The sequence below is a fragment of the Macaca fascicularis genome, chromosome 7, assembly GCF_037993035.2.
Source record: "Macaca fascicularis isolate 582-1 chromosome 7, T2T-MFA8v1.1".
Classification (NCBI taxonomy): Eukaryota; Metazoa; Chordata; class Mammalia; order Primates; family Cercopithecidae; genus Macaca; species Macaca fascicularis.
The window spans coordinates 101,733,181-101,760,802 of record NC_088381.1 but is presented as its reverse complement, the minus strand read 5'-3'; the positions used below and the strand labels follow the sequence as shown (position 1 = coordinate 101,760,802).

Here is a 27,622-nt window from a genome sequence, read left to right as displayed (position 1 = left end):
GGAGTCTGGCCGCAGTCGCGGCAGTGGTGGCTTCCTATCTCCAAAAGGCGCCCTCCGACTCCTGGCGCCGCGCTGCTCGCCGGGCCAGTCCGGAAACAGGTCGTGGAGCCCCGCACCACTCCCGCTGGTTCCCGAACGCGGATCCCTTCTTCTGAGAGTTGCGAGCAACTTTCCCTTGTCCCCGGCGCTGCAGCGGCTCGGGGACCGTGGCAGCCGCAGGTTTCTGAACCCTGGGCCACTCTCCCCGTGCCTCGGCTTCGCGCTCGTGTAGATCGTTCCCTGTCTGGTTGCACGCTGGGGATCCCGGACCTCGATTCTGCGGGCGAGATGCCCCTGGGACACATCATGAGGCTGGACCTGGAGAAAATTGCCCTGGAGTACATCGTGCCCTGTCTGCACGAGGTGGGCTTCTGCTACCTGGACAACTTCCTGGGCGAGGTGGTGGGCGACTGCGTCCTGGAGCGCGTCAAGCAGCTGCACTGCACCGGGGCCCTGCGGGACGGCCAGCTGGCGGGGCCGCGCGCCGGCGTCTCCAAGCGACACCTGCGGGGAGACCAGATCACGTGGATCGGGGGCAACGAGGAGGGCTGCGAGGCCATCAGCTTCCTCTTGTCCCTCATCGACAGGCTGGTCCTTTACTGCGGGAGCCGGCTGGGCAACTACTACGTCAAGGAGAGGTCTAAGGTAGGACGCGCTCGGCGCCCTGCCGCAGCTGCCCCCGCGGGGACGGGAGGCACTCGGAGTCCGTTGTCTGTCGCCTTCCCAGGGCTGCAAGCGAACTTTGTTTTTTAACCAAGAAGTCAGCCTGGTTTCTCTCTACTTGCTGCTTCACCCCACCCCTCGCCCCAGCTCCTCTGAGCGAAAGTCCACGTTAAGGGGCTCAGGTGAATCATGATGATGACCTTCTGTTGACTTTGAAATATTGGCTCTTGTGGGTGACAAAAGCCAGACAAGCTGTGGCTTTGGTCCGCTTTTAAGACAAGAGGTTCTCAAAGATCCAAAGGAGGGAAAGGGTATTAGAAACACTGTGTATCATCTGAGACACACGTGTCCTTATGATCTTAAATACCTACTTTAAGGCCACCTAATACTGCCCTTCATTGTGGTCAGAAGAGATTTCTACAAAAGCACTCAGAATTCTGGAGGCAGTTGTGATTTTGCCATGTGGCAGTTGGTTTGTGGAGTTGGGCAGGTGTGAAAGGGTAAAACTCTACTCCTGAATGCTGCTTCTGCCCTCTGGGACCCAGCACATTGTTAGACCATCTTCTTGACCGAAAATTCTCTCCTGGTGCTTAGCCCTACACCACCACCTTCCTTTTCCTAACTATCAATTGACAACAAAGTCCACTCAAAACAACCAGTTAAGTGCTCACGAGAGAGTAGTCAAGCACCTCCGGAAAGAAACAGTGTTTTTGTTCACATAGCAGGAAGTGACTCCCTGGGTGGTAATTTATCTTGGAAACACAGGTAGATTGGCAGGAAAACGGGAACATGTAGGTACCGCGATGTTGGTGCATGTACATTACTTTGGGATAGGCTTTCTCAGCCTTTCCTCAAATGATAGTTGAGCCAGTTTTCCAGTGGCAATTCTGAGTGACTTGCGCTTGTCTTACGGTGTGGTCAAGGGACATTCAGAACTATGGAAAACTTTTACTGAAACAGCGAAGCAGAGTATACCATGGCATGAGAGGTACCACTCTCTGACACCTATGTACCACTCTTTGACAATAAATATAGTATTTCTCAAATCAGTCTCAAGACTGATCCTGTCTCAAAACAGACCATTGTTCTCTCCTTTCTCTAGTACACGGAGAGGAACACTCTGAATAAAGGCTAAGTGGTGAGAATTGGAAACGTGTGGGAGTGAAGGGTGGAGATGGATGAGTGCAGTGGGGAGTCATAGTTTGTTGTACAACTTCCAAGCCAAGAGGCCATGAATAGAGTATCTGAAAGCATCGTTATTAGTGCACCCAAGTAAAGTAAATCTTAGAAGATCCTGCTTTCTAAATTTTACTTTGGGGAAAAAAATTATGTTAGCGGAACTCTGTAGAAGATTGATGTTAAAGTGTTTCTTCACTCTTCTTCCATTGTGTTGGTGGTGGACTAGTCATTTGTCTTTGACTAGTTTGGTTTTTGCATTAAATGACCTTGCTGTCTTCTGTGGTGGGGTTGGGGGGGAGGGGAAGGGTCAGCTTCAGTGTTGCTGAGGTGCTGGTAGTTTTACCTGAAGAGCAGAGGGCTTCTTATAGGGTTTTTGAATGTCTCTTGTAAACTCAGGTGTTAGGAATTTTTCTTCACCATTCTAGGAGCTGAATTTGCTCTGAGGGACATCAGAATTAATTGGTATAGAAAGAGGCCACTGACATTGAAAGTTAAATATTTTTATTTAGCTTTGACTTAATGGATAGGGATAGGAGTTCAGACTAGAATTTAACTCAAGTGGAATGAAAAACACTGTGTAAGGGTAAGGGAAAGATCTTGTAGATATGATTCATCAATTTTAGGTTATCTTTTGGGTGGAATGAAAAACTTTTCAGGTGACCCTGTCAGAAGGTGATCATGAGTTGAAAAAATTTATCCTGTCCCACCCCCAGATTTCTAGGTTTACTTTGGCTGGTTTGTCACAAAACTCCCTGCCCTTTAGATAAATCACCTTTCGATTGGAATATTCCCTGGCCAATTAGAACCAAATGCAAACCAGGCTTGAGCAATTAGTGTAGCTAAATGTTTTTTAAGTGTGCTTTGCTTGTATACAGAAGTCTCCTTAGTGATGTCTTGTGGTCTTGGGTTTCTTGTTTGAAGTTCATTATTAAAGTCATCATAGAAACACTTTCCGTTTCTACATGATTTATTTTGGTTTCACCTTAATTTATTCCTTCTTTTTCTTCACTCACTTTTTATCCCTCAACTGAGCTCCTTATTTTGTGCTGCTTTCCAGAGCAGTGACAGAGACCCAGTTTACTGGTGCATCCTTCACACATGTTTTCAAGAAAAACTAAAGTTTTAAATTTATTTATTATTATTATTTTTTGAGACAGAGTCTTGCTCTGTCCCAAGGATGTTGTGCAGTGGCGTGATCTCGGCTCACCGCAACCTCCGCCCTCTGGGTTCAAGCGATTCTCCTGCCTCAGCCTCCCGCATAGCTGCGACTACAGGAAGGCCACCACACCCAGCTAGTTTTTGTATTTTTAGTAGAGATGGGGTTTCACCATGTTGGTCAGGCTGGTCTCGATCTCTTGACCTCATGATCTGCCCGCCTCAGCCTCCCAAAGTTCTGGGATTACAGGTGTGAGCCACTGTGCTTGGTCCTTAACTTTATTTTTAACTTTTAATTAAGGTTATTTTCAAACACACATAAATATAAGAGGCTAATAAGCCCCCATCACCCAATTTCAACAATTGCCAATATGTACATTTATTTTAGAACAATTGTTTTTTAGCTACTTAAAATTTCTTGAGGTTTTGCTTATTCATACACTTACCTAAATTTGGGTTTTTTTTTTTTTTTTTTGGTTCTTTGCTGGACTTTGAAAGGTCATTGGATAATATAATATTGTCCTTTATCTCAATGAAGCAATAGCAAAGGCATTGGGAGTAAAACAGAAAGACGCACTGGACCTAAAATTGAAATTGTGGAAGAATATAGAAAGAAATATTAGATGGTTCCGCTTCCTGCCAAGAAAGTGGTTAATGGTCAGAATTTATGTACCTCGTCTTTGCTGGAGAAAATTCCAAGGGTGTTGAAGACCCCTTGGGAAGTGGTTGCTGTAATGTACAGCAGTATGGCGCCCCCTAACTTCACGCATGATCATTGCTTTCAGGCTAGCAATGGATTTATCTGCTACTCCCTTTTGGAGATTTTAGACCATATCCAAGATAAATATTGGTCATATTTTGCTCCTTTTTCTTTGGCTGCCTAGGTCTTGAAAAATGGCTGTTTTCCAGAGAATGTATAATTTTTAGAACCAAAAGTCCTTCTGCTTCAAACAGTTCACTGTAGGCTCACTAGTTAGTGACACTAATAATAAGAACTACCTTTTATTGAGCAGTTTGTATTGTCTGGCACTGTGCTAAGCACTTTACAGATGCTATCTTGCTTAATCTTCAGAAACACAGTCTTAAACACATTGAGTGATTAAATACGTTGCCCAAAGTTTCAAAGTCAGTGGTAAGAAACAGTTTAAGTGGGGGCTACCAGCTTAGGCTCAGTGTTACTAACCTTGTGGCTTTAGGCAAGTTGCTTGGTTTACACCAGGTGTAAAATGAGGGGAAATAATGCCTTAAAGCTGCTGGGGGAAGAAGCATTCAATAAGATGATGTATATGAAATTTTTAGCAGCATTCTGAGCCTTCATCAGTGTTTTAAGTCTCCAGAGGGGAATTTTGGGATCCTAACCTAGATTTGTCTAAATCCAGAGGCTGTGTTCTTTCCTTTTATTCTCTCCTACTTCTGACTTTTCATTTATTCAGCAAATGTTTATGGAGTGTTCACCCTGTGTGGGGTACTGTGCAGGGTGATGGTGCAATGATGAACGAATTTATACTTTCGTATACTTCGAATTGTAGGATCATCTCATTCACACTTGACTAATTCTCAGGCTTAAGAAAACCCTCAAACATTGAAGTGGGTCAGTTGAGTACATCTGAAGAGAAAATGGAGTACTGTGCTGATGTTTTCCTACTGTTATTTTTATTTATTTTTTGAGACAGAGTTTTGCTCCTGTTGCACATGTTGGAGTCCAATGGTGCAATCTTGGCCCACCGTAACCTCCGCCTCCCAGGTTCAAGTGATTCTCCTGCCTCAGCCTCCTGAGTAGCTGGGATTACAGGCGTGTACCACTACGCCCGGCTAATTTTGTATTTTTAGTAGAGATGGGGTTTCACCATGTTGGTCAGGCTGTTCTCTAACTCCCGACCTCAGGTGATCCGCCTGCCTTGGTGCCTCCCAACATGCTGGGATTACAGGTGTGAGCCACCGCGCCCTGCCCCTACTGTTATTTTTAGGAAAACATTTATTAATAGGGTTTGTTTGTAGGATTCCTGACCAGACTAGCTCTGGAAGATGACATTGTAAGGACTGCATTGTGAACAGACAGATTGGTCCTCCCCTGGAAACAATAAAGAGGAATGATGAAACAGCAAAACATTTATGAATAAAAGAAGATGTGTTGCAAGGTGGTGTGTTTATTCCTTGCTGTTGAGCAATAACATTTTTGGCCCACCCTTCTCATGTGAGGTCAGGAATATACATTATTTAATGGAGCTTATTATGGTTGCAAGCTACTTTAAGGGAAAAATGAGATACTGTACTATGAAGTGATCTCTCAGGACCCAAGTGCAAGAAATGCAGCCAGGGTTCTCACAAGCTTAGAGGTATGAACTAGGAACCAGAAAGTCCTTAACATCCAGGACAGCTGGTGTGTTCTTTTCTCAGGAGCCTCATGACCTCCATCTTTGCTTCCCTGCTTTTGTTCTTCATTTCTTCCTCTCTTTTCAATCCAGCTTTTGCTGACCTCCCATGCACATGGGCTCAAGATGGCTGCCCCACAATGGCCACCTCAGCCTTTAGTTCCAGATGAGCAGAGACTTGAGTAACATTCCCGAATCCCTATTTTCATTGCCTGGGAGCAAGTCTGATTGTCTCACCTTGGCTCAAGGGACCTATCAGCCGTAGTCAGGCACGGTGGGAGGCATGTGGAAACCATGTGTCACAAAGATGGTTGCCAGGGCCCATGAGAGTTAGAGTTTTTAAAGCACAGAGTTGGAGAGATGGATACCATAAATGGTATCTCTGCAATTAGAATCTTAAAAATCTATCTGTGAATAAGGTATTTTGGGGAGAAGGAGTGTTGAGTTTGAAGCTCTGGATCATCTTTCTGTAAGGATGTAAGGGATTCCTATAAAAGCTTTTGTATTAAAAATAACTTAGCTCCTGGAGGAAGGAAATTACTCCACAGTAATTTACAGAATACAGCCCCAGTGACAGTGAAACAAGTCTCTCCAATGGGCAAGTTTTCATGGGGTTTTTTGTCTACTTTGTGAATGACAATTGGAAACAAAGAAGGCAGGGGGGTGTGTGTGTTTAATTTGTAATTTCTTTTGCTCAATTTTGGGCCACTGGCCACTTCACTATAACCTTATCTGCTTCAGTGAAGTGGATAATCAGGGATATCGATTTAATTCATTCCCAGATGACTCAGTGCTGTGCACTGCGGGAGACCTGTCCGTGGATGGGGGAAGGGAGGTGCCGAGTGATTATAAAACTACCTGAAGAACTAAGCTGAGAGTTGAGTGTAGGGTGCAGTGGTTGTCACCAACTCTTTCTCTTTTTCTGGTTAGAAAGTGCACGTTTACACTCATTAGTCATTGTTTTTCTTTGGGTTTTCTCCAATTTCTCTGTTAACTTAAAATGAAGCAACCAGAACAAGTGATCAAAACTATACAAGATGTTAATAATATGGGTTTTTAGGGCTAGAGAGATATTAGAAATCACATCTATCCAATGTCTCAGTCATTCAGCAGTTGTTTTCATATTTGGAGAGATGATATCTCGAGCAGGTCCTTGGGAAGGGATGGGTAAAAGGTACTTTAATAGAGAAGGGGTGGCCCGGTGTGGTGGCTCATGCCTGTAATCCCAGCACTTTGGGAGGTCAAGGCGGGCAGATCACAAGGTCAGGAGTTCCAGACCAGCCTGACCAACATGGTGAAACCCCATTTCTACTAAAAATACAAAAACTAGCCAGGCATGGTGGTTTGTGCCTGTAATCTCAGCTACTCAGGAGACTGAGGCAGGAGAAGTGCTTGAACCCGGGAGGTGGAGCTTGCAGTGAGCCAAGATTGCACCACTGCACTCCAGCCTCTGTGACAGAGCGAGACTGTCTCAAAAAAAAAAAAAAAAAAAATAATAATAATTAAAAAAAATAGAGAAGGGGCTACACTGGCTGGGGTTGGTCCATGAGTCAGATAGACTGGGCCCAGGGTCAGTAGGTTAATTCAGTGGCATCACCATTTTATTTGGGAATTTTAAATATAATTCTGACTGCAAATCGATAAACACCCTTAGGTGGAGTTTATGCAAGCCTGTCTCTGCATTAGGCTTTGGAGTATCATGAATTATTTCCCTTTCTAACCTTTCTGCTTCAGCTCAAGCAAAACTGGTAAAATTTTTCCTGATTCCTGAATCTGGCTGGAAAAACTTGTAACTTCATAAGTAACAAACAGCCCTCCATTTTATGACCCTATCCCAAGAACACACCATGTGTGAAAGACTTCTCTGAGGAAGCTTAAAGGTCAGGGTGCAGTTCTACCCAACCTCTGATGAGCAGAGTTTAAGCACCCCCAGCATCTTGTGTATTCCAGGATAAAGCTGGGAAGGTTGCTCACCTGCGGGCCACGTTTGGTTTGGCAAGGCCTCTGCTTTTGACCCAACTTTGCAGCCGTAGGTAAATTAAATTACATTTTGATCTGTGCCCACTGAAGACCAAGGAGTAGCTTGCAGGTTACCATTATGGAGAAGGTTATTAATTTTTTGTTAATTATTGCGGCAACAGACTCGACAATTCCTTGGTAGCAGCACTTTGTAGCTGTTAACTAATATTGCTCTAAGAAACGGGTGTCGCTTTTCTCTAGTGTTTGTCAAATGCACATGTTCTGACAGTAATGATAGTTCAGATGTATTTTGCTGGGCATCTGCCAGGGGTGCCCAGCGGGTAGCTGAATCCAGAGGCACTGGAATTGTAAATACAACAGACAAATCATTTTATGATGCCAGACTAAGGAGTTCAGCTTTGGCAGATTGCCAGGAGCCGTTGATTTGGCTCAGATTCAGTGCTATGTGTCTGTTTGCCAAGCAAGATTAGTTGTCTTGGTTAATTATACATAGAATTTGTACCCCCTTTCTCTCGATTATTTCCATCTTAAACCAGTATGACACTTGCTTTAATTTTGCATCTTGTTTCGATATTGATTTGTGAGTGAGTTTCTGTCCCTGTTTTTGGTGAGTCTGTAGTGACTACATGTTTTCCTGCCCCGGTCCCAACACAATCCCAGCCTTACAGGCCCTGGGTTTGCTGGTGTATAATGCAGGCTTTCAGATCTTGTATTGGATTCATTTGGTACCTTGTTACTTAGTGTTCTCCATGTTCAGTACAGTGTCAATACCGCCTTATTAGATCAAGCTAATTTTTGATTCTTTAGAAGGTACAATGATTCTCAAGTTCTGGAGTACATGTGCCTATCTCATATTAAACATTATTTTTTCTTTCCAAAATGAGGCCAAAATACTTACTGTTGCTATACAAAAATAATTCCAGAATACAAAGAATCAAATAATATGATAGTAACCTCAATTCTTTGTCAGTGGGAAGAAGACAAAATGAAAAACTCAATTCCAGGTGCCAGTAACATCTCTTTTTTATTCTAATATGAGAACCTGAAGTTGTTTTGAAGTTGTCAGGATAATTGCATTTGAGCATTGCTTGGAAGCTGTAAGGATATACTGTTTGGGACAGTTTGTACATCTTAAGGAGCTTGCTGTGTGTTCTCCGGACACTGAGAACAAAGATTCAGCCCATGCCCTCACTCTAGCTTCCCTCTCATTTCTACTCATCTATCTGGTCATACCTAAGGGACCATCATTCAGAAATCTCAATGCCACCCACATGACTGATGAGTCCTTTTTTTGGGAAGGAAAATGACTTCTTTAATGTTCATATTGTTTTGCAGGTTAAATTGAATGACTGGAGTGGAATAAATAAAACCCCTTTTACTTATTTTTATAGAGATGGGGTTTTGCCATGTTGCCCAGGCCTCCCAAAGTGCTGAAACTACAGGGGTGAGCCACCAGGCCAGGCCAACAAAACCCCTTTTAAACACAAAATATTGAAGACTCAGGCAAGAACATACAGTATTGCTCGTGAAGGGCCTATTGTGCTTGTTTTGTTTAGTTTTGCTTTTTAGGTTCACTACAGAACCTCAAGTTGTCTTTTTTTTTAAACTAAATTTTCATCCCTTTCTTAGTAGAAAAATCCTTGAGTGGGGAATTTTTTAAAAAGTAACTTGCTGTAACCATAAATCACTTGCCATTGGTTCTTGTTCTCCCTGTAATCCATTTTATGTACTTTAGCTAGAGTGTAGTAGTCCCAAACCCAATTCTAATCATGCAGTCTCCGTGCTTAAAACAAAATAATCCAAAAATCCAATCATGTTCTTTCTTCATTATCTACTGTACAGCACTGTAAAGACTATAAACTTAGCCAGTGTTGACAGCCCTCTATATCTGACCACATCTGACCTTTCTACACTTACTTTCCCACCACTGCCTTCCTTTCCTCCCAGTCCCTGAAATGCCAGAAACTAACTTGCCAGGCATAATGAGCTTCCCCATTGTCTCCCACTCATCAAAAATCCATCTCTACCGCCTTCTAGTACCTGTTCCCTGAAGTCTTCCCTTCTGCTCCCCAGAACTCTGGTGGCTCAATCCAGGCTGCCCAGTTCCTGGGTTTGTTGGGCTGTTTATGCTGCCCACCGTGTGCTCAGAAATTCCTTGAATGCAGAGACTGTTACGCTTTGTATCTACTTTTAGTGCCTAGAACAGTCCCTTATACTTCATAGGTGCTTGTTGGCTTAATTTCATCTTCAAAAGGAACTTTGATTTTGATGGATATTTGAGTGTTAAAAAAAAAGCTAGAATTTTTTTTGGGGGGTGGGGGGAAATGATGGGGGAAGATGGGTGGCTGCAGCTCGGTCTCTAATTTGATGCCTAAGTATTTAAATATTTTATTAGAGTGACATGTTATGTGAGACCATCTCAAAGGAGGACCTTAGCTTTGTTAAGTTTTTTTTCCCTCCATTTCGAAATCCTAGGCTTCACCCTAGAAATACCTGAGTCACACCTGGATCCTGGCAGCTCATACCTACAGGTCTGGCTCAGAGATGCCAGGGCCATGAGGCTTAGGGCCCCAGGTTCTGGTCCTAGCTCAGCCCCTGGCAAGTTTCATGGTCTTCCATTTCTACTTCTTTATGGTTGAGTTAGATATTTGTTTTCATTTTTGAACTTAAATTTGGTCAGCACCTACCACTTGACACTAGGATGGACACTTCAGATTTTATTTCGTCTTCCTATGGTCTTGGGCAAGTCAGTTCTCTGAGCCCATTTTCATCATCTATGACATAGGCACAATAATACTGTATGTCTACCTCTAGGATTATAAGGCATTAAAATTGAGATGACATTTCCATTTGAGAAGGAAAATAGTTGCTTTCAGTGCCTCTTATTTGATTCCTGGAGAGAGTAGACTCGCACCAACATTCAACCCCAGCGCTGATATGACAGTAATCCTCAGAGGCAGAGGCCCACACAAAACAGCAATGCTAGAAAGTTACAATTGGAAAGTTTCCTGCCAGCTTCAGGAATGACACTGCAAAGCTGGTGCCAGAAACTGCCAGAGTCATTCTCCTCATTACTGTTCTACCCACCCACTTTCAGCTCCCCAAATTAATTAGTGCAGTTGACTAATTCCTCTTTACCTTTATCATTTAGGGTGAGGCGCTGCACAAAAACTCTTGACTTTGCCATATACGGCCGTTGTTCTCTGTGGTCCCTGGATAAGAAGCATCACCATTATCTGGAAACATGCAGCAAAGTCAAATGCTTCAGCTTCTCCCCAAACCTCCTGAGTTGGAAATTCACACGTTCTCCAGCTGATCTCATACATGCTAAAGTTTGAGAACCATTGAGTAAAGTTAATGCATTAAGAAGAGATTAGATAGGGACGGTGGCGTATCTTCCTACAGTTTCCTTGTTAACAAGAAAGTCAGACGTCAGTTGATCAGACTTTAGATTATTTATTGCTAAAACTAAAAAACCAAAAAACAGATTTTTAGTTCACTTGGGAAATCTTTGAGAAAAATCTACGTGTTGAAACACACACATTTATAGCCTATTATTTGTACCAATATATTTAATTTTCCAGAACTAGAATTGAAGCAAATTTTGGAACCAATTCCCTCCTGTTATGGTGAACGGAGGTGAATGTCTGGCCTTTGGCAAGACAACTGCATTTGAGACCCATGTGGGCCCTGCAGGGGCTACAGAGAGTTTTTGGTGGGCTTGAGGTTGACCTGCACTGGGAATAACCAAAGCAAAGACAAGACAACTTGTACAAGTGTCAATTTTCTTGGCCTCTTGCCTTTGTTAAAATTTCCCCTTTGGACCTTTGAGTTTACAGACTGAATACCAAGCATACTCTTTTAAAAAATATTCTTGCAATTTTTTGTATTTTGTGATTTTTCTGTCACTCCGGAAGGGTGATAGGCAAGGATGAGGTAGATGGAGTCAAATATTTCAAGTAGAACCAAAGATCTTAGTTCCCTCAAAAATGAGGTGGGGGTGAATTTGCCAATGTTAGACATTAGATAAACTGAGTTGGTAAAGCATGACTTAAGACCTCGCACTCTTCAGCCAGACCGACTGGGTTCAAAAAGGCAACTTACCCAAGCTGTCTGTGCCTCCATTTCCTCATCTGTAAAATGGAGATAATGTTCCTACCTCCTGCAGTTGTTAGGAAGTGTGAAGGAGGGTCCGATCTGTGAAGCACACAGAACAGTGTCGGGCACATAGTAAACTCTATACAAATGTTTGTTTAGTAAATAAATATAGCCACTGAATTTCATGAGTTCTAATCTACGCTGACTTGCTGTGTGTCATTTTTTTCATTCAGCAGATCTGTTTTTCCAAGTGCCGAAATGCATATGTAGGTTTCTCCTGTTTTAAGATGATTGTTTCAAGGCATTTTTCATGATGTTTTGATTGGTAACTTCATTTTTTGGTACATTATCCATTAATAAAGTCTTGTCTTACCAATTATTTTGAGTTATGGATTCTTTAAGTATTTTAGGATTAAGTTCAGATGAAAATTTCAAATACTCCATTCTCTGATGGGCCTGCAGTCACAAGTATTCCTTGTCTCTGTTAAGCTCAAAGCCTTTAGAGAGCCATAGGTGATGTTTTATTGTTCTGATAAGGCTGTTTTCTCATATCAAAGGAAGTTGAATATTATGTTTCTCTAAAGAAATAACCTGTGATAACTTCTAGGTCCATAGGGTAACTTCTAGGGTTAATGACTTCAACCAAGGACTTGTGAGCGGTGTGACTCAGGGCACACACTGCTGCTCACCTTCCCAGTAACCAGGAAATTAAACAAGGTATGTGCAAAATGCCACCCGGCTACATGAATTCCCAGGAAACAGCAGCTGTTAATATTTGGGGAAAGGCATCAGAAAGGAAATGGTTAAATGCGTCTCGATGTCCTTATCCCTGGGCTGGACTGACCTTTGCTGATTTTATAATTGTGAGGAAGCCTGGTTGAAAACATTTCTCTGGTGACTGGGGTAGCGATGGGGGAGGGGGATGGTTCCCAATGTCCGTTCCCAGCTTAGGCTGCCTGGCGGTGTGCTCGGGTGTGGGCTGGCTGCCACCCTCACGCAGCGCACGTAGCCCTGTCACTCAGCCATCACCCTGCTGGCTTAGAGCCAGTCCTCCACGGGAAGGGCGGCCTGCCCAAACCCAAACACCCTGTATTAATATGGCGATGTCGCCGGGCCTGTTTACTGTGCCTAATTGCATGGGCTCTGGCTGAATCCCCTCCAAGGAGAAGAATTAACCACAATGCAGAAAGGAATGACAATAGTCTCTTAAATTCCTGGTCTCTGAGCCTTTCAGTGGCTCATTGGGGGAGGGTGATTCACTCAGAAGGTCGTGCATGAAGTGCGAGATCTCCTGGAATAGAATCTTGATCCAGCACAGTTCAACTTTAGAGGCCTTTGAACCCCCTGGACTTTTGTGCAGACTTCTATGTGTGCATGCATATTTCTTACATCCTTTTAGTGTAAGAATCTCAAAGGGCTATTGTGCCTGGTAGAACGATCATCACTGACCCAGGAGAACTAGATGGATGCTTCCAGTCTCTGGGTAGTTAATGATCCTGAAGCTAGGACCAAGTTCATCTGAGGACAGGTTTTAAAGTGAAGATGGTAAATTGTCTGCTATTCAGGCACGGTGCTCTCACCTGACCAGGAGGGCGTGGGCAGACCCACTTCACTAAAGCAACCAAGAGTCGGTTATTACTTCTTATTTTTTATTTTCAGAAGTTCTGAAGTTTCTACAGTATTAGAAAATTCAGGTGTAGGTGTATGATGACTGTTGTTCTACATTGGGAGGGAGGTCATGTGTAGTGTTCTGGGTAAGTAGGTTCTGCGAGAGGAATTATTTTTAGTGTGGATTTAGGACAAATGAGGAAGGCAGAAGTAGTCTGCATTGTGGAAATAGAGTAGTAAAAAATATTTTCATGAATAATTTGGGGTATATTGAAAGGATTACCTACCTGACAGGGATTTGTCTGGTATTCTGAATCTTCCAAATAGTCTGGTGAGATGGTGAAGCTTTGGGAAGGTGCACATGGTGGCTGGACATGGCTTGTGTTATGGCCCACCAAAAGTGTATTTTCTCTTTCCCCCTCATTTCGTTAAATCAGTCTGTAACTAGAGGCACTGGAAGTCAGGAAATAGAATAGCTAGGCTTGCTCTTAACCAACAACAAAGATAACCAGCAAGATGCCAAGATAACTGATGACAGTTTACACAAAATTTCCTACCTTTCTAAGAGCTCACGTTAGCTACAACTATTTTCTTCATGCCTGTCTAGGTGAAGTTTGAATGCATAAAAATTCTAAAGCACTTTTAATACTTACTAGTTAGCACTGCTTCATCATCACATTGAGACCTTTTTTGTCCAATTCTGTATAAAGGATAAATCCAACTGGCAGCAAATGTGAACTTTGTGTCAGTGACATTTTCTTAAAACTTGGAGAAAGCTTTGCATAGTTGCCATCGTCTTGTAAAGAGGCCCTGCGAACATTGTTCTGTAGGAATTTAATTTATTTGACAAGAGTAGATCCCACAAAATGTCCTTGAAGATCACATATCCCTGGACAAGGGAGATGATAGAAGGCTAAAGTAGTAATTCCAGTTTGCTCTTCATGTCCTCCAGATTTAAGTGGCAAATAATTTTTTGAGTTCTTTTCTCTTACTGCTTGTCAGAGCCAAGTGGAAAATAATGGAATTGGACATTTTGGCTTAATTTGTCTTTAGATTTTTTTTTTTTTTTAATAAAACTTGTAAAGAGCATGTCTCTTCCAGGTTTTTTTTTCTCACTCCAGCCTTTCCTCCAGTATGCCTGCATATAGCAGTTTGAATACCTAAAGGGTTTTTCGGTTTTTCTTTCTTTTTAAATAGGAGAATTTCAGTTTTAGAGCTGTCACTAGCACATATAGTGCCTTTGTTCCAGTTACTAATCCCCTTTCTTCTCCCTCAGATGAATTACCAAATGGGGCCCCTACTGCAGCAGGGTGCCTTGATGAAGGCAGGACCTAAAGTATGTGATCATGGGGCTGCCCTGCTCACTGGCTGCAGTCAAGGTGTGTGTTAAAATATGTGCTGAACATAAACCCCCCAGAAAAATAGCCCTGGAAGTGCAGCCTTTAGCTCCTCTACCCACAGCTGACTAAAAACATTGGCAAGTTTGTCACCTAGGCTGTTTCACCCGAATATAAATGAGACCCATTTCTGGCCAGAAACCTCAGCTATCGCATTCTACATTGTGATGAGTTGCTTGGCTGTTTTACCAAGCAAAAGAAGGTGCATGGTCTCATGTATTTCTTCCCAACTCTTATTTATTTATTTACTTATTTATATTTTTTGAGACAGAGTCTCGCTCTGTCACCCAGGCAGGAGTGCAGTGGTGCGATCTCGGCTCACTGCAACCTCCGCCTCCCAGGTCCAAGTGATTCTCCTGCCTCAGCCTCCTGAGTAGCTGGGATTACAGGTGCGCCCCACCATGCCCGGCTAATTTTTGTATTTTTAGTAGAGACAGGGTTTCACCATGTTGGTCAGGCTGGTCTTGAACTCCTGACATTGTGATCCACACACCTTGGCCTCCCAAAGTGCAGGGATTACTGCGCCCAGCCCCCAACTCTTTACACATCTAGTTGTCTGTGTCGTCGTACCTTATGGTGAAGAAGGGAAGGATCCTGGGTCTCTGTTGCTCTGTACTGGGTGGACATGGGGGAAGGACTTGATGGAGCGAGATATGAGGATGCAATTGGAATGTGGATGGCATTAAGGATGAGGCATTGTCTTTGGACAGGATGTGTTTGAGTCTGGTGGAGACAGATGGGGAAGGTGCCCACTCAGCAGCTGTCTCCAAGTAGCTTCACTTCTTGGAAGGCCTCACACAGTGATCTCAAAATATAGCCTGATATATATATATATGTATATGTATATGTATTTATATATGTGTATATATTTTATATATATGTATTTATAGCCCTGATTAAAAAGTTGGGATCAACAACATTCAGGAGAGTTTACATAAAAATCTGATCACCTGCTACTCTCATAAAATTGGAAGATTTGCGCTCTTTGAAAGTAACAGCAAGTCCCCTCAGTGTAGGTGGCATAACACACACTCCAGAGTTCTGACTCATGTAGACCTGATTGGCTTCAATCATTTGTTACTGGCAAACATCAAAAGCTATTTTAGTTTGCCAGTCCTGGATTCAAAACTACAAAACACTTAAGTAGAATTGGATCTCTGAAGAAGAGACATTCTACAGCTTCAGTTGAGGGGAAGACAAACATAACACATCATCTTTAAAAATAGCTAACATTTATTAAGCACTTTGTGTGCCAGGCCATGCACTAAGCATTTTGCGTGGATTATCTCCTTGAGTCTTCATAAACCCATTTCACAGATGAACAAACCAAGGTGTAAATAAGTTAAATGCAGATTTTCCCGTACTTAGGTTGCATTTTATTTAAAGTACGCTTTGCTCGAGACCCTGCTTACTTCGAAATGAATCCTCACAGAGGTTGGCTGGTATTTCTGCTTGGCAGCTAGAGGGGATCTAGTATTTGTCGGCAGATCAGAATACTAGTTTAAGGCTCCTTCAACCACATAGTTTGTTTTTTTTTTTTTAACCACATAGTTTTGAAATCATGCTATTCTCAACAAATCTTAAACAATGGATTTTCATTTATTGCAAATTTTGCAAATAAAATGAGATGTAATTAATACTTTAATTTGGTAGGTTAAATTTTGTATAAAATGCCACTTTATTATAACTTGTTCAAGATTGAGTCATACTAGCGAATCTGTCTCACATCATGAGCAATTTAAAATACATTTCTATGAAAATACATGTTGTAACTATTAGTAGAGAAGTGGTAAGTCTAACCGCAGGGTGGGTGTACCCCCTTCTCACCTGTGGGTCTGAAAAAATGATCGGCATTGCTGAGTGGATGGTGGAGGTCATTGATGCTGAGTTTTTGAAGTGGCTTTTATATGCAGTCAAGCTGCGGTTGATGGCATTCAGGAGCATTCTGTTTAGGCATTGGAATGGAAATCCTGGACTTTTATTTTTCAACTTTACCTTTGGACTTGATGAGATAGGTGTTTTTTGTTTGTTTGTTTGTTTTGTTTTGTTTTTAATGAAGTCAGCTTACTGGTAACTCTTACCAGAACCAGTTTTCTTTTCCACCTGTGGCATTTGGGGACCACATTTTTATACTGGGTTTTGACTGTTATGGTTCTATATATCTGTGTATATATTCAAAGAATACATACACATTTCTTGTCTGGACATGGCTGCATACGTGTCTAGAGCACATATTCTGGTCTAGAGCCAGCCTGGGCCTGCCTGATTCACCTCTCCACTCATTTCTTATTGCTACAGAGCTAAGGGGAGGCCTCTGGGAATGGGGATGGTGGGAGGTGGGGTGGGTACACTGTATAATGTCAGTGGACGGAACGGTAAATGTGTAGGGGGACACGTGGATTTAGCAGCATATCCAAGAATAGAACTATAGGACTATACTGTATTGGCTGCTGGAGATGACACTAAAGTGTTAAACTTCTGTAAATTTCAAATATTAATCTAGTCAGGAAGTTTTAGAAAATAAAAAAGCCTGTACTAAAGTAGGCATCCTCTTGACATGTGTCAGTTTATTGCTTGGCATGTTTGTTATATGATCATTAAATTGTTCTGGCCCGTTCTTTTAACAATACAGCATTGAAGACTTCTCTTCTGTTAAACACTAAATCCCTTCCCCGGCTTGATGAGGTTTAGATAGCAACTCAGTTGGACGGATCTGCTTCCGGAGTTTGTTACTGCCCCGTGCACAAATTGGCACAGAAGTGAATGGCTAGTTATTGAAGTCAGGCTTGCTTCTTGGTGCATCCTTAGCCTCATGGTTTTAGACCCTGTCAAAGACGAGCAAATAGTTGGGAATGTGCCCAAGCAAAGACCCATCTCCTATGGCACTCATCCAGAAAACACACTGATAAAATTGGCCGAATGTAGCCTCAACTGGCCCACTGATGCTTGAAATGATTTCCTTCCATTGTTTCCAACTTGATGCATGTGGTTTCTGGAACCAGGAGAGAGGGTGAATATTCACTCTGGCCAGAAAAATTATCTCTGTTCCTCCCTCTTAAGCAGACAGATACTTTGCTGACATGTAGGGGTTTTGTCCTAATAGTAAGTCCTCTGGAATTGGCTGTTTGTCTCTGTGTGTTTTATAGATGCAGCATTTAGTAGAGGGTGTACTTTTGTGAGTTTGTATCCATCTTTTTTTTTTTTTTCCCCAATATTTTAATCTGAGCTGAGTTCTGAGGCAGAGAAACACTCCTTAATGACCTGAAGAACGATGTTGCTTTTTCAAGGGTTGATGCTTAGATCAAGTCTTAGATCTTCTTGGGCCTTTGACAGATGTGTAACCCAATCCCCTCTTTATAGGAAAGAGACAGCCTGGGATCACAGTTAGTTGCAGAGTGAACTATGGTAGGCATCCAGACCACTGACCTTTTCCTTAGAGAAGAGCTGTTTCAGCATATAAGATTATAGCATTGATGTCGTACTTTTTCTTTTCAGACACACTCAGTGGGGGGAGCGTGAGATAATAGTGAATCCAGCCTGTAATTGTTTGTGGCTTAAGCGACTTTCATTATTGGCTCTGTGGTGGCTCTTATAATCCTAATAGCTGCTTCCAGGGGTGGGTAATTCTGTAGTCATTATAGGTGACTTTATTTATCTCTTCTTCTCTTGCTAGGCCCTTCAATTCTGTTTGCTACCAATCACCCTTCCTCAAGCCATGCTTTGCTTAGTGGTACCTTCATTTGTTAAACCTTTATTGCTGATGTTGCCTCACAGTTTCACCTTCTGAAAGATGCTCAAGCTAACAGCCTAACTTGAGCTCTAAGGATGACATTGCATTGACATTTTCATGTTCAAAGGCAGGATATGGGGATTGTTTGCTGCATGAGGATATGGAGTTTGAGGGAGATGGTGATTTAAGATTTAAAATTGTTGTGAAGTCAAGTTACTATTCAGCCTTATTGTCGATCTGGTATGCACGATCTAGTATGCAAGGTGTGTGATGCCTAGTTCCATGTCATAGGAGCAGTAGTTTCATGCTACTATTGAGAGTGACTCGGCAGCCACGTTCAAGTTGATTCATTGAACCACTAGCCCATTAGCTTGGGGCTGTACTCAAATGGTCATTTTACCGATGAAGCAATGCTGCCATTTATCAGGAAATCTATGGACTGGATCCTTACATGTATGTTTGAAGATAGGTCTTTTAAAATGACAGAAATAGCTATTGATCTTGGTAAAACGTGAATTTACTCTTTAGAGAAAGAGCCATTCACTAGTTCATTGATTTATTTATCACATTTTAGATGGATACCTTCTATATGTCAGGCACTGTCCTAGGTGCTAAGAATACATCAGTGAGTAGAATAGGAAAAAAATTCCCTGTTCTCATCTTATGTTGTTGGTTCCAATATTTTCCTTGCACCTACTGCATCCCTATAAAAAATATTGTTAAAACATGGCAGTATCCTGTGAAGAAAAGAACTGGCTTTCTGTACTTTGCCTTCTTCCCTCTCCCCACTCTCTGTTACAGTTTTTCCCATGGAACAATTAGAGGTTTGTTTTCTCTAATAGTAATTTTCAGTAGGATTTTTGGTATGGCTTTCTACTTTATTCCTCCACCTGATTGATACAGGTAGCAGTTAGACAAAGAGAGCTTCAGATTATCACCTGATTTGATAATTATTAGGAAGAAGACATGCATTAAGAAACACATATTAAGATACATGCATGGCTTTTTTCCTGAAAGGAATCTCCCTGTATTGTCTTTGTTAACAAGTTAGGGCGTGGCTTCCTATTGATCTTCCTCTGTTCCTTCTATCCTAAGCATTTTATTGAGTAAGCCTGACCTTTTCCTCCTTTGGTGATTGGTTCTGTCACTTTGTGTATGCAAGTACCTTTAGCCATTGTTCTGAAACAGTGTGAGTGATTCAGGGGCACTTGCTAAACAGTCATAATCCTTAAGCTCCACACCTAGTGACTCTGATTTTGTAGGTCTAGCATGGGAAACTAGAAACTGCTTTTCTAAAAACGAGTATTGAAGAAAGGCAGGGCATCCAAATAGGTTATGCAAATAGGGCATGTAGTTAGGTTACTTTAAGAAAGACTGTGTAAAATGTTCTAGAACTTTGGGAATATTGTTGAACTACTTTCTACTGGACAGAGCCATAGTATGACCTGGCCATTACTCTTATGCACAGAAGGGTCCAAATTTATGTACCATACATGAAATTAAGAAGCCAGCAACTACCTGTAAATGTCACATAGCACCCAAGGAGACTGTGTTACTTATCTGCTCACCAGTGGGAGGAGAAGATTGTCTGTCTCAGCTTTGTTAACCAGCTTTCTTGGGATTTCTCCATAGGCAATGGTGGCTTGCTATCCGGGAAATGGAACAGGTTATGTTCGCCATGTGGACAACCCCAACGGTGATGGTCGCTGCATCACCTGCATCTACTATCTGAACAAGAATTGGGATGCCAAGGTACTCTTGAATAATGGGAGTAGAGTGTGGGGTTAAAAACTATAGGAAAATGATTCAGATAACTTAGAGGAGAGTTTATATTGGGTTCATAGTTGCCCTATCTCCCACTGATGAAACATTTCTATTTCCACTTCATAACCTCCTGCGACAGTGGAATTAGTACTAAAGTTGTTAAGAAGAAAATAATGAAGTTAATTTGAAGGGGGATAGGTAGGGTGATTATTAACCCTACCTCTGAGAAGGGTGGTTGATGAAGAGAAGGTAATTTGATATTAGAATTAATGATTAATTTTTTTCAGTTTAAATCAGAGTTGCTCTGACTCTCAATGCAGAATAAGATGTACACTTTTCCCTCCCAGAAGCAGCATTGGGAAAGTTCCACAAAAATAGAACTGTAGGATATAAAACCATCCCCAAGAGAGATTTCCCACACAGTCCTCTCCCTCAGGGTGATATGTCTCATTGATCGCTGCTTGCCATGGCTTACTATGGTTTGTGAATGCCAAAGGCTTTGTGGCTTATTTTTGTATTATAGAACTTATAGATAGATGGAGATATGAAGCCTGGTTCCATGCTCACAGACATTTGTGTGGACTCTGTATGCTTTCCGAAAGTTAAGAATGATTTAGGAGTCTGGGAAGTCAGATAACTTTTCAAGCTTATTTGGCTTTTGAACCTTCTGCATCTCCATTTCCTGTTCATTAGGCAAATACTGGCTGTCGTAAAGCAATAATATTTTATCCAAAGTCAGAAAAACGAAACTTGGGAAACCATCGAATCAGTGAAAAGGCCTATCTCTTCTCCCTGTTTGGTAACATCTCTGGAATACATTGGTAACATGACTGGGGTACATCCATTAGGTCGTCTTTAAAATCTTGAGAAGTGCTAATAGAGACAAGAGAATAAAGTTATCAGATTGGTAATGACAAATTGGAAGGTCTGCAATCATTCAACAAATATTTGAGTTCCTGCTAGTGTCAGTCATTGTATTATGAAGAAACATTGATGTGTGAGGCCTGAACTCTACACTGAATAATGTTATTCTAGTAGGATGAAATAGGTTGACGTGTAAAAGAAAAAGTAATTCAAGGAAAACAGTGATATATGTCATAAAAGGTGCAGATTAGGTGGTCTGAGAGTTCAAAAAAAAGAGCATGTAACTTCCAACTAACGAGGTCAGATAGGAGTTAAGGGAGTTCAGAAGAGCAGTAAATTCTAATTGAAGGGGAAGTTACATGTGATGATTTTCTTAGAAAGTTGTTAATGGTTAGATGGAACCATGTGAAATTGCTGGGTATTTTTTTTAAAGTCAAAAACACTCAAATATTAGCAAATCTGTATGATTCAATCTAATAGTACTCTATTTTACGTCCATGGGCTTTATGACTGGGGGGGGTGGTGGGAATGCTTTTTTTGGTTTAAGGTGAATAAGGAGGTATCTCTAGCCAAGTTTGGTATAAAATTTGGTACAAAGTGGCCAGGCGTGGTGGCTCATGCCTATAATCCCAGCACTTCAGGAGGCCCAGGTGGGTGGATGACCTGAGGTCGGGGGTTCGAGACCAGCCTGACCAACATGGGGGAAACCCCATCTCTACTAAAAATACAGAATTAGCTGGGCATAGTGGCACATGCCTGTAATCCCAGCTACTCAGGAGGCTGAGGCAAGAGAATTGCTTGAACCAGGGAGGTGGATGTTGCAGTGAAACGAGATCATGCCATTGCACTCCAGCCTGGGCAACAAGAGTGAAACTCCATCTCAAAAAAAAAAAAAAAATTTGTACAAAGTATGAGGTTGAAGTAAAAATCTGGGGTACCATGCATTTGGAGTGGTGGTTAGCAGATGGCATGTTTCTAAATGGGGCTGAAATATGGTTGTCGATAAACTACATGAGAGGTAAGAAGTAATCCCCCTTCTTTGTGTCTTTAAGCTACATGGTGGGATCCTGCGGATATTTCCAGAGGGGAAATCATTCATAGCAGATGTGGAGCCCATTTTTGACAGACTCCTGTTCTTCTGGTCAGATCGCAGGAACCCACACGAAGTGCAGCCTTCTTACGCAACCAGGTAATAGCCGGAGCCATGATTCCTCTTCCGGAGTTCGTTGTATAAACCCTAGTTCCAGGGAACTCTCTAAACGTGTCCTGTGCATGTGGGGGATTGATCACACCCCATAGCTGATAGCGAACTTGTTTGGAGTCTACAAAAATTAAAGGGGAAGCTTTGCATTCTTTAGCATACCAAAGCTAACCTCAGTTTGAAAGTACTATTAACAAGTTGTTTTCTATTAGGTGAGCATATTGGATTCCAATTTCTCAAGAGTATTTTTCTCTTCTCTCCGTTCCTCCTTTCTCTTACCTCTCTTTCCCTTTTTAAAAAAACCTACTGTTGAACTATGCCTAGAGAATGTTGGCTGTCACATATCAGGAATTCTGTCTGGTTACTTTGGATGAGTTTACAAGCCACTAGTTGCAAGCAGAGAAAGAACCTTGAGAAAAGAAAGAGTAATTTGTTTTGACTTTCTCTTTTTGTCTATTCCTTGGTTTGAAATTGGCTTGGGCTTGCTGTATCCATGGTCCAACAGTTGAATGTTTTATTAATCTTTTCTTTATGTGCACATGAAGATTCTCAGAGTAGCTGAGCACCTTAGTATTGTTTAGGACCAATTTAGACAATCTTGATAAAAATCTTCATTCTCAATTGTGCTTCTTATTTACCTTTGTCTGTGTCTAAAGCAATAAACCAGGCAGCATTGGAGGGCTACGGAGTGCAGCTTATACTGAGACTAGCATTCAGGGGCAGGAGGAGAGAGTTTTGATAGGATGATGATTAAACCCTGACAAGCCTAATTAAATTAAGATCACATGTGTCCTCCCGAAATCACACAGCTTAGCCCTAAACCCAGTTACATATTAACTGCCACATTGGAATGTCTTCTAGATGAGCAGGGAACGAATTCTACCACTGAAGTCAGCTTTTGTGTTTTATGGGGTATGTGACTAAACCCTGTTGTTTGTGGCAGAAGCCTTTGGTTATTCCCCAGTATCATGATGACTGGCCTTACAGGGAAAACATTAGCAAATTTGATGAGAAGCCCTTGAAAAAGACTCAAGTGCTGTAGAAATTTCAGTAGCTAACAATCATTACAAAATGAAACTTTTAAAAAAACCAAGTATGAAATGGTTCCCATTATAGTCTATCCAATGAATGGGATAAAGCAAATTAGTGGGGGGATGCAGTAGAAAGCTCTGGGGCATTATTATTATTCAATTGCAATTTTGCCTCAATGTCCAAAACTAAAGAAAGCAAGCCAAGAGTTTTAAACATACTGTGATTTACATAAGTCGTTTTTCAAAGCTTCACTCAAATGTCATCTCTCCTCTATGTTCTCGCTACCAACTTGGGTCTCCCAGTCTTTAGCAGAATGACTCCCTTCTAGTCCTTTCTGTAGAGACCATGTTTACCTGTTACATTATTGCAAAATCACCTGTCTCCCCTACTTTGAGCCTGAGATCACAGAGGAAGATCTGATCACAGGGTCATTTGAATTCCTAATGCCCAAGAAAATTTCTGGCACATACCTGGAATTCCTTATGCATTTTATTACACTGAAATAGAATTAAAACCAGAGAAGTTAATTTTAAATTAAAATCAGGGTAGACAGGCCGGGCACAGTGGATCACACATGTAATTCCAGCACTTTGGCAGGCCGAGGCGGGCAGGTCAAGAGATCGAGACCATCCTGGTCAACATGGTGAAACTCCATCTCTACTAAAAATACAAAAATTAGCTGGATGTTGTAGCATGCACCTGTAGTCCCAGCTACTTGGGAGGCTGAGGTAGGAGAATCGCTTGAACCTGGGAAGCGGAGGTTGCAGTGAGCTGAGATCGTGCCTCTGCCTGGCAACAGAGTAAGACTCCATCTCAAAAAAAATAAAAAAATAAAAAAATAAAAAAAATTGGCTGGACGCAACGGCTCATGCCCGTAATCCCAGCACTTTGGGAGGCCGAGGCAGGTGGATCACAAGGTTAGGAGATCAAGACCATCCTGGCTAACATGGTGAAACCCCGTCTCTACTAAAAATATAAAAAATTAGCCAGGCATGGTGGTGGCCGCTTGTAGTCCCAGCTACTCGGGAGGCTGAGGCAGGAGAACCTGGGAGGCAGAGCTTGGAGTGAGCCAAGATTGCGCCACTGCACTCCAGCATGGGCGACAGAGCGAGGCTCCATCTCAAAAAAAATAAATAAATAAAATAAAGAAATAAAAAAAATTAGAGTAGACTTACAATAATATGGAAAACTTTAAAAGTTTTAATGTGAGATTTATAGGACATTTGTGTTTTTAGTAGTAGTATTAAACCTCTTTCCTTATATCTGCTTATCTTTCACAGATATGCTATGACTGTCTGGTACTTTGATGCTGAAGAAAGGGCAGAAGCCAAAAAGAAATTCAGGAATTTAACTAGTATGTATTTGATAATTTTCTGTGACTTTTGATCAAGTTAATCCTTGACTTTTATTCAATTTTATATATTTTTAAACATGCTCTGTTCAATCTGTTACAGCCTAACTTTATATATAATGACATCTTGATGGGTTTTATCCTGAAACCTTGGCCTCAGGGCTCTTAGAAAAATCAGAAACAATGCAAGGGGCTTCCCCTGAGAATGCCCACTGAATGTATGATGGTTTATGATAGATGGGAAATAGTTAACTTTTTCTTATTAGTGTTAACCAGTCAAATGTAACATTAAATTTTGCCCATGATTTTTGGCATATTGCAAAGGAAATGTAATGGAACCCAGTTATGATGGCAAAATTTATTATATTGGGTGAGACTGTGACTCTCAGTATAACAGCAGGGCTCATGTAATATAAACTGAATATAACATATTCCTATCCCATATAGCTCATATAACTATTCCTAATATAACATATTCCTATCCCATATAACTCATATAACTATATAAACTCATATAACTATTCCTATCCCATCCAACCAGTATTAGAAGGCAGCATTTCCCAAAATATGTTGCATTAAAACACAAATCCTGCCAAGTTGGTAAATTCCTGGTCCCAGAAATGTGGGAAATGTTGCATACTGTATGCCTGTCTTAAAGAGTCACAGTGCTCACTAGCATATTAAATTAAGGCTCTAAGAGATCCTGCGGTAAGGACACATATATAATATTGCCTAGCCCATAGCCCATTTGGACTGTATACCTCTCAAATACCAAAGTGGTCTCCAAATTGCACCCAGGATATCTGTTTGTTTTCTCTTCCAGATGGCCTCCACTGCTTAACTCTGATATGTGAGTGAGGCCACATTTCATACAACTTATGCTCAACACATTAGCCCAAGAGGCCAATGCTGGATGTAAACCCAAAGTTCCTTCACAATCTGTGAGGCATATGGGAAAGATCCCATTGCAAAGTCAAGAGAGGATCCTTTTGCAGAGCTCTATTAGGGGGCTTATATAAGATGGGAAGTGTTTACTGGAGGCTTTTTGGTGACATCTGTGACATAAAACTCATCAGAGCTGACTCCATACCCTCTTTATTCTCCTTTCTATCCCCAACCCAGGGAAAACTGAATCTGCCCTCACTGAAGACTGACCGTGCTCTGAAATCCGCTGGCCTTGTTCATTTTAGTAATGGTTCCTGAATTCTCTTAAATTCTTTGAGATCCAAAGATGGCCTCTTCAGTGACAACAATCTCCCTGCTACTTCTTGCATCCTTCACATCCCTGTCTTGTGTGTGGTACTTCATGTTTTCTTGCCAAGACTGTTGATCTTCAGATATTCTTTGCCAGATGAACTCATTTGCTAACTCCAGAAATTCCTGCAGACTTCTACTCGGCCAGCGGTTGAACTGATAGATTCGGTAATACTGACTGTCAAGAGAAGAGCCTAGGAGCATAGCGAGGGAATGAACCTTACTTGCACTTTATGTATACTTCCTGATTTGAAAGGAGGAAGTTTGTAAAGAAAAAAATGGAGGGGGTAGATGCCACAGAGAGGCATCATGGAAGTCTTAACAGCAGGAAACAGAAATCTGTGTCATCTGAACAATTTCCAGATGTTCTTAATCCAGGGCTGTTGGGCTTTCTGGAGAATTATCACAACCTAATGACATTAATACCTCTAGAAAGGGCTGCTGTCAGAGTGAACAATTTATAAGTGTCCCATGGGGCAGACACTCCTTTTTTCCCAGTCGTGCAACCTGGATTTTCTGCCTCAGCCCCATTTTGCTGAAAATAATGACTTTCTGAATAAAGATGGCAACACAATTTTTTCTCCATTTTCAGTTCTTAGAAAAACTAAAAAACTAGATATTAGTTGTTTTGGTTGCTTTGTTGGAATGGAATTTGAATTTAAATCAAAGGAAAAATATCTCCCTGGTAGTTTTGTGTTAACCTCTGATAACTGTGGAAAGAGCTAGGTCTACTGATATACAATAAACATGTGTGCATCTTGAACAATTTGAGAGGGGAGGTGGAGTTGGAAATGTGGGTGTTCCTGTTTTGTTTTTTTTTTTCAGTTTTCCTTTTTAATGAGCTCACCCTTTAACACAATAAAAAACAGGGTGCTGTATTTTAAAAAAGGAAATGGAAATAAAAAAAATCTCAAAGCTATTTGAGTTCTTGTCTGTCCCTAGCAGCCTTTCTTCGCCCACTTGGCTCTCCAGATCCGCTGTGGTTGGCAGTATGGCCAGAATCATGGAATTTGCTAGAACTGTGGAAGCTTCTACTCCTGCAGTAAGCACAGATCGCATTGCCTCAATAACTCGGTATTGAGCACGTATTTTACAAAAGCTACTTTTCTTAGTTTTCAGTATTACTTTCATGTTTTAAAAATCCCTTTAATTTCTTGCTTGAAAATCCCATGAACATTAAAGAGCCAGAAATATTTTCCTTTGTTATGTACGGATATATATATATAGTCTTCCAAGATAGAAGTTTACTTTTTCCTCTTCTGGTTTTGGAAAATTTCCAGATAAGATATGTCACCATTCATTCTCATGACTGCTGTATTTTGTTGTATGGTAATAGTTACCACCTTCTAAATCACTACGTAATTTACTTATTTATTATGTTTATTGTCTTGTATCCTTTCTCTAGAGTGTAAGCACAATGAAGACAGGAATTTTGTGTATTTTTAACCAATGCAATATACTCTCAGCACCTAAAATAGTGCCTGGAACATAGTGAGGGCTCAGTAAATACTTGTTGAATAAACTCAATCTCCTACATTAGCATTCTATGGTTTGATTAATCTATTCCATCTTTGGCAGGAAGGGCTTGCTAGAATTTTTACACATATCTTTGTAACCTTGTTGACTTATACATTTACGCTAAGAGTTTTAGAAAGCTTTGGTCATAGTGTCACTTCATATTTGTTTACCCATGAATAGGTTATTCACTGACCACTATGAATCTGAAAATTGAACAAATTATATTTTGCCCTTCCATATCCTGGAAACAACATTAGTAGAATAACATTAGTTTCAGATAGGACAGAGTAAATTCCCTTTTTCAAACAATTTTGAAAAATTTCAATAGGAAAGAAAGGAAGTTTATTAAGAATTTTATATTCTGTAAAATTGTAACTATGTATTTTTCATGATTCCTAATGTCATAAGAATGATAGT

The 27,622-nt window shown here is 41.3% G+C and overlaps 1 protein-coding gene across 2 annotated transcripts; it reads left to right on the top strand.

The window, feature by feature from the left end:
• On the top strand, nucleotides 1–26,606 carry EGLN3 (egl-9 family hypoxia inducible factor 3). Of its 2 annotated transcripts, none has more exons than XR_012415702.1 (5): nucleotides 1–884; nucleotides 19,854–19,973; nucleotides 21,902–22,038; nucleotides 24,363–24,436; nucleotides 25,556–26,606. XR_012415702.1 is itself a non-coding variant. In XM_045396275.2 (5 exons), exons 1-5 carry the CDS (start codon nucleotides 328–330, stop codon nucleotides 25,585–25,587), a joined length of 720 nt encoding a protein of 239 aa, XP_045252210.1. In that variant the 5' UTR covers nucleotides 1–327; the 3' UTR covers nucleotides 25,588–26,606. The 2 variants fall into 2 exon arrangements, 1 of the variants encoding a protein (XP_045252210.1); XM_045396275.2 differs by having other exon boundaries at nucleotides 1–684.
• The last annotated feature ends 1,016 nt before the right edge of the window (nucleotides 26,607–27,622 follow it).